Source organism: Armigeres subalbatus, chromosome 1 (genome assembly GCF_024139115.2).
Source record: "Armigeres subalbatus isolate Guangzhou_Male chromosome 1, GZ_Asu_2, whole genome shotgun sequence".
NCBI classification, from domain to species: Eukaryota; Metazoa; Arthropoda; class Insecta; order Diptera; family Culicidae; genus Armigeres; species Armigeres subalbatus.
Window position 1 is genome coordinate 152,210,760 of NC_085139.1, and position 6,810 is coordinate 152,217,569.

General features: G+C 38.4%; 1 protein-coding gene across 1 annotated transcript; it reads left to right on the forward strand.

Annotated features, from left to right (window-relative positions):
* Positions 1–5,624, forward strand: LOC134205294 (NADH dehydrogenase [ubiquinone] flavoprotein 2, mitochondrial). The gene is made up of 4 exons (XM_062680433.1): positions 1–158; positions 270–392; positions 1,624–1,899; positions 5,263–5,624. The coding sequence occupies exons 1-4, from the start codon at positions 126–128 to the stop codon at positions 5,551–5,553; spliced, it is 723 nt and encodes a 240-aa protein (XP_062536417.1). The 5' UTR covers positions 1–125; the 3' UTR covers positions 5,554–5,624.
* The last annotated feature ends 1,186 nt before the right edge of the window (positions 5,625–6,810 follow it).

Here is a 6,810-nt window from a genome sequence, read left to right on the forward strand (position 1 = left end):
TGTTGTTTTTTCTCAAAACGTCTTGTGTGTAAAAACAACACCGACAGCTGGTCCGGAATTAATATTTCGATTTCGTTTTACTAAGGAATTCTCCGGCAACTTCCACGAATTTTGGCTGCTTCAGAATGTTGGTCAATTCCTCAAAAGTTTTCGCGCAGGTAAGTAAAAATGGATTTTTAAGAAGTGTGAATTATTATTTTTTATTCAAGATAACTACGTGAATTAGTATTAAAGTGTGTTATGTAAGAATTTAATATGCTTTTTTTTAGGTGAAACAGCTTCGAGGAATCTGTAGTTCGGCCCTAAGATGTAGCGACAATCTTTTCGTACACCGAGATACGCCCGAAGATAATCCCAGCATTCCGTTTGAGTTCACGGAGGAGAATAAAAAGGTAAAGTAACCTGCTAGCATCGATGTCAATGTAGGACTCAGCTATAAAGGGCAGGGATATAGGTATATATGGAGTAAATTTTGATATGAGGCAAGTTGCAGCCTGTTGGAGCATCTTCTACCTTTGATGGTTCGCTACATGTGGCTGACTACAGATTGCCCGATTACTTTGATTACTATTGCCTTGACTCAGTTTTAATTAATTAGTATTAGGCCTACTTCGATACCTAAGCAAACGATCATTGGGGTGAGCCTGTTAACAATAAACATCAATACAATAACTATGGATTAGAAGCTATTAAATATTTTATATAGGGGAAAGACGGCTTTGGCAGGTTTTGTTCTATTATTGGCAGGGGGGTTTTTGTCGACCAAATTTTATGAAATTTGGCCACAATATTCTTTGATATGCAACCACAAAAGGTAGGATAGATCCATGATAATAGCAGGGCTATCAGCTATTTTCCTATTTTCTCAAATCATTCTTTTTACAATGTATACTACATGCTATGTTTTGACAGGTTAAGTGCATTGATAAAAGATATAAAATATTCAATTTTCTTTTCGTTCAAATAAATAAAATGTGGTTAAACTCTCGCCGAATATTCTCACAAACAGGAACCAAAAGTTTGATTTCATCTTCTTCAATAATTAACACATTTTAACTCTCCCGCCCATGGTGTCTGTAGAGCACCATCCAATTTTGCACCTTTTAACTTTCATCGAATTGTTTCAACAACAAAAAGTATTTTTTGGCATATCATTATGGTCCCATTAGACTGCAAATAAAATCAATTTTCAGAAAAAATAGTTAAATTATTGAAAACAATCAATTAACTATTGATTAACAACCAAAAACTTTTTTTTCTTTTTCCACTAACTTTAGCCATGCCAAATATTTTTGTTCTATAGCATTTTTCTCAAAGATGATTTTCCGATTGAAATTTTCGAAAATCGTGGGCGGGAAAGGGTTAAGGAAAAGTAGAAAAAAAAGTATCGGGTTTTGAAACCCCGACCACATGTACTGACAAGCAATTGCCCCAATAGCAAAATTACTTTGATTACTATTAATATGTGCTATCAGACTGTACGTAATGTCTCAAAGTTAAAATGTATTCTATTCATTCAATCCCAACGAAATATAGACCGACTGAATCTAGTTTGGGGCAGAAGCTCGGTCTAGCATAAAATATTCGCGTTGATTGACGACTATGTTCAATACAATTTTTCAGAGAGTAAACGCCATCCTGAACATTTATCCGGAGGGTCACAAACGTGGGGCCATGATTCCGCTATTGGATTTAGCACAACGTCAGCATGGCTGGTTGCCGATTTCGGCCATGCATAGAGTGGCCGACATTCTGGGTCTACCCAACATGAGAGTCTACGAAGTAGCGACATTCTACACCATGTTCATGCGGAAACCAACGGGAACCTACCACGTGCAGGTTTGCACCACTACTCCATGCTGGTTGCGTGGATCCGATGAGATCATGGCCGTTTGTAAGGTGAGTTAAACTAATAATTTATTAGTCCAGCCATTCTGCTTATTCTTATATTCCATTACTATAACTTGATTGAAGACATGCTAAATTAATGATTGGACAACTTTGGCATCCTTAGCTTGTCTTGTCCCCCTAAAAAATTAAAAAAATTTCATTAAAAATTAGGAAATTGCCAATAAATAAGTCAGGGTATAAGCAATTGGCGCTTTGATGTTGCATGACGAAGAAGAAGCAGAAAGATGATAATCGAAAAACCTTCACGGGAAACCATACTAAGAAGTTTTGAAAACTCTTTGTGTGGTTGAAAATTTAGTTTATTGTCATATTGATATTAGTATTTACAAAATTCCGTTTTGGAAGCAATTCGAAAATCTAATTCTAAGTGAAAAACTAAAGCATTAACATCGATTCTATTGTTACAGCTACTAATAAAGCGGATGTAGCTAACAAAGTATTTTAGTATTTTCACACGTGTAGTTTTTCGTATGCCTGGAAGCACAGGTTTCACGAGATCTTCAAATGAGAGCCGTCTCCATCCGTCCATGACTTCCGTGAGCTTCTGCTGAAGAACCGTCCAAGCCGGTCCGACACGAGCACAGGAAGAAAATTTGTGTTGGAGAGTTTCCGATGTTTGTATGCTGCAGTGTTGGCAGTTTTCGTTCGCTACTCGTTGCAATACGTGCAGCAATCTTCGGTGTTCGATTTTATTATTTAACCTTTGGCAACTCCGTTTGATGGACAAAGTGCTGGTGGATTTGATCGGCGGAGGAGTTTTGTCGGATTTGGATTGGAATTTGGGAAATGTTTGTGTACCATGCGAGGCTTACTTGTGTGCTCACCCATACACTCGGTCCCCTCTGTGGGTGTATTAGGATTAATACCCCCAGCTCCCTCCCCACACTAGCGCCGCCAGAAAATGCATGTTTGGTTAGATATCTTCCAATCTATGAGGTTGAGAAAGCAGCCGTCTTTTACAAAGTTGGTCGGTTGATAAGATTCATTACAATGGAGGCCAGTTCAGTTTGAAATTCAACTACTTGGCGGCGCTAGTGTATGAGGAGTAACTTGTTAGGTTAGATATCTCGCAATCCATAAGGTTTAGAACGCTGCCGACTTCTTGGCAGTTGGTTGGGTGGTAAGGGGGTAAAATATAAAGCTTACAGATTGCGAAAGCTCTATATTGCAGTGATTCGCATAAGAGTTCCATGTCTATTTTTGAAGATTTTGATCTTCTTCCAGGAATAAGCTTAAAATGACCTCATCTTTAAGAAAAACTGATAAAAATAATAGACTTTTTTCTAGAAATTTGAAAATCAAAACCCACTTGTGTTGTCCCATCTTGCTATTTATTCGCATAACAGTCACATTCCAGACTTTGATACTTTTGCACACAAAATAAATATAATCCGGGTCTTTTAATAGTTCCATAGCAATGTATACAGATAAAGAGTATTATGCCGAATTTGTATTTCGCCATGTAAAACGAGTTTGAAAAATTCAACGGCATATTACTCAAGTTGAAGAAAACTGGCATGGGACGCTTATGCGAATAGGGGCAGTATACACCTACTGATATTTGTTGAAACGCAAATTGAACCGTCCAACATCACAATGATTTTTTCCCATCTGAGCAACTTTAAATAAGATGGAAACTAACTAAATTTTCTTAATTTTGATATGCATCTTAAGCATTAGCACCACCAAGCGGTTGAATATCAAATTGAACTAACTTCCATTGTAGTGTTTATCATACGAACAACTTTGCAAAGTCTGCAAATTTTCAAATCTCACAGATTTTTAATAATCTTATCAAAAAAAGTAATGGCACCGTCAAGCGATTGAATTCGAAATTGAACTTATTAGAATCCATCGGACTGGATCTTACCACCGAACAACTTTGTAGTAGACATAAGTTTTCTATACATCACAGATTGCGAAGTACCTAACCTGACAAGCAGCTCCAGCATACAATAGCGTCGCCAGACGGTCTAATTTCAAAATAAACTTACCTTCATAATAACGATTTTCAACGCCCGAACAACTTCGTAGAAAACGGTAGCTTTCTAAATTTCAGATTGCGAGATATCTAGCATAAGAAGTAGCCTTCCATACACTAGCGCCGCCAGGCGGTAGAATTTAAAACTAAACTTGCCTCCATCATAACGGCTCTTATCATTCGAATCACTTTGTAAAAGACGATAACTTTCTAAATCCCACAGATTGCGAGATATCTAATCGGACAAGTAATGTCATATATACTAGCGCTGCCAAGCGATTGAAATCCAAATTAAACTGTACTTCATCGCAGTGGTTCTTACCACCGGAACAACTTTTTAGAAGACGACAACTTTCTCAAACTTACAGATTTCGAGATATTCTTCCAAACGACCAAACCTGTATTCCTTTTACACTAGCGCCGCATAGTGGTTAAATTCCAAACTAGTCTGTTCTCCGCTTTTTCGAATAGAATCTTGTTGTATGATAACGATGCTGGTCAGCAGTTGATTGAATTGTCAAAAGGTGTTCCACTGGGATCGATCCTCGGACCGGTACTGTGGAATGTCATGTATGATGTAATACTAGAGGTCATTGGTGACACTCTCGATCAAGTTGAACATAAAGCTTCATATGCGATTAGCAGAGTCGAGGAATGTCTCAACTCAAGGAGTTTGGCGTTAGCACATCACAAGCCGGAAGTTGTGGCGTTGCATAATCGCCATGGGTGGCAGGAAGCCAAGATAAAGGTAGGGACATGTACAATTGAGTCCGTGAGAGTATTGGAGTATATGGGCGTAACGATCGACGATAAGCTTAATTTTACTAGCCACGTCGATCATGCGTGCCAAAGGGCATCACTAGCGATACAATCATTGTCACAAATGATGTCCAACGGACCGGCGGTGCACAGTCAAGTGCGTAGGTTTTACCGGGAGTAGCGTTGTCTCTTATCCGATACAGTGTGCCAACACGGTCCAAGGAACTTGAGGGTGGGTACAATACCGACAATTTGATCAGAGTACACCGTTTGATGTGTCTACGGCCGCAAAAGGTTTTCGTTTTGGTGGGTCGGGTGAGCTTCTTTATAACACCCATCCCCACACTACCTGAATGAGCCTCCTCAGGTGTTTGCAGATTTCCGTTTATCTAGCTAAAAAAAGAATGAGATATAATGTTGGGAGAAGACATCCGAAGCTTCTTTGAAATACCACTTACGACAACATCATGGCAAAAGGAAAGAAAAAAAAACAATTAATAAAACTGGCAAGTTGATCCTAGAAGTTAAAAATTGTAATATTTATAAATTATTTATTATCTCCGGAACTTTTTTTTATATTAAAATAAAAATCGTCAAAATTCCCATTGCAGGAAAAACTAGGCATTGGCGCAGGTGAAACTACTAAAGACGGTAAATTTACCATATCGGAGGTGGAATGTCTAGGAGCATGTGTAAACGCTCCAATGATCGCAGTCAACGACGACTATTATGAAGATCTATCCGCAAAGGATACCATAGAAATTTTGGCTGACCTGAAGCAAGGTAAGGTTCCGAGACCAGGACCTAGGAACGGACGATTTGCATCGGAACCCACAGGTGGACTGACATCGTTGACGGAAGAACCGAAGGGTCCTGGATTTGGAATGCAAGCAGGTTTGTAGACGTAAACGTCAGCATACGTGTATTTACTAGTTTCGGAGTAAACTTGTGTTTCAATTTGAAGTTAAATATATATCTAAGATGTTTGCACAGATTATTTTCTTCGAACGTTCATAACTGTGAAAGCACCAAATCTGCGCGACGAGGACCTAAGTGCGGACTTTTTGATGTCTTCTGGTAAGCCACACCTTTTTCAGAAAATTACAGGGTTGTTACGACTACGCGGATTTGGCGCGGATTCACATAACGATTTTAGGACTTCGCGCGGATTTGGCGCGGATTTTGTTTCAGGTAAAAATTAAACAAATAAAATTCTAGATCTAAAGACGTTAGTTTTATGTCTATCTAGATGGGTTTTATGCTCGTTAGCAAATGTTTTCGAGAACAAAATTTGCGTTTGAAGTTAATTACTCACATTATTTTTCGGATAATAACTGCCGTGAATCGCTTATTTGTCCCATATGTATAGAGCAAAGATGGGACAGATATGCGATTCACGGCAGTTAACAAGTCCTGTTTGAATTCCATGATTACCCCTTGAGCATTGATTAAACAAATGTTATAAGGGGCGTCATTTGTTGTCGTTTTTAAATCATTTTGAAACGTGACGCATACAAAACATGTCTGTTGAAGGACATAAACACCCGTTTTTTATCCCGGCAACTTCTCCGTAATTCCGAGATTTTTATCAGTTTCTGATTGATTATTCCTTTTACGATGTACCACAAGCATGATATTTCATATCATTTTTCGAAATTTTTTTTTTATTTTTTAGCATTCATCTAGAACGAATAAGGGTTACACAACAATAGTAAACACAAAAATGATTTTTGATTTTAAGCAGATGCCTCATTTTAATAAAATTCGTTCAAACATTAAAATGTGATTTTTAAAAGGTGTTTCTGAAAAAAATAACCGCAATTTTTCCAGGAGCATTTTTTGCCAAACTTTTTAGAAATATTTTGGAGGAATTTCCACGGAAATTATTGGAGCGCTGACCAAAGGAATTACTGTGAAAAAAATCGCAGGAATGTCGCCTTGAATTTGCGAAAGATTATCCACAAGGGGCCCTCCTTAGCCGTGTGGTAAGACGCGCGGCTACAAAGCAAGACCATGCTGAGGGTGGCTGGGTTTGATTCCCGGTGCCGGTCTAGGCAATTTTCGGATCGGAAATTGTCTCGACTTCCCTGTCTTGTCTTGTCTTGTCTTGTCTTAGCACATGCACAGCCAGTATTGAAAAGCATCCTGGAAATGTCGGT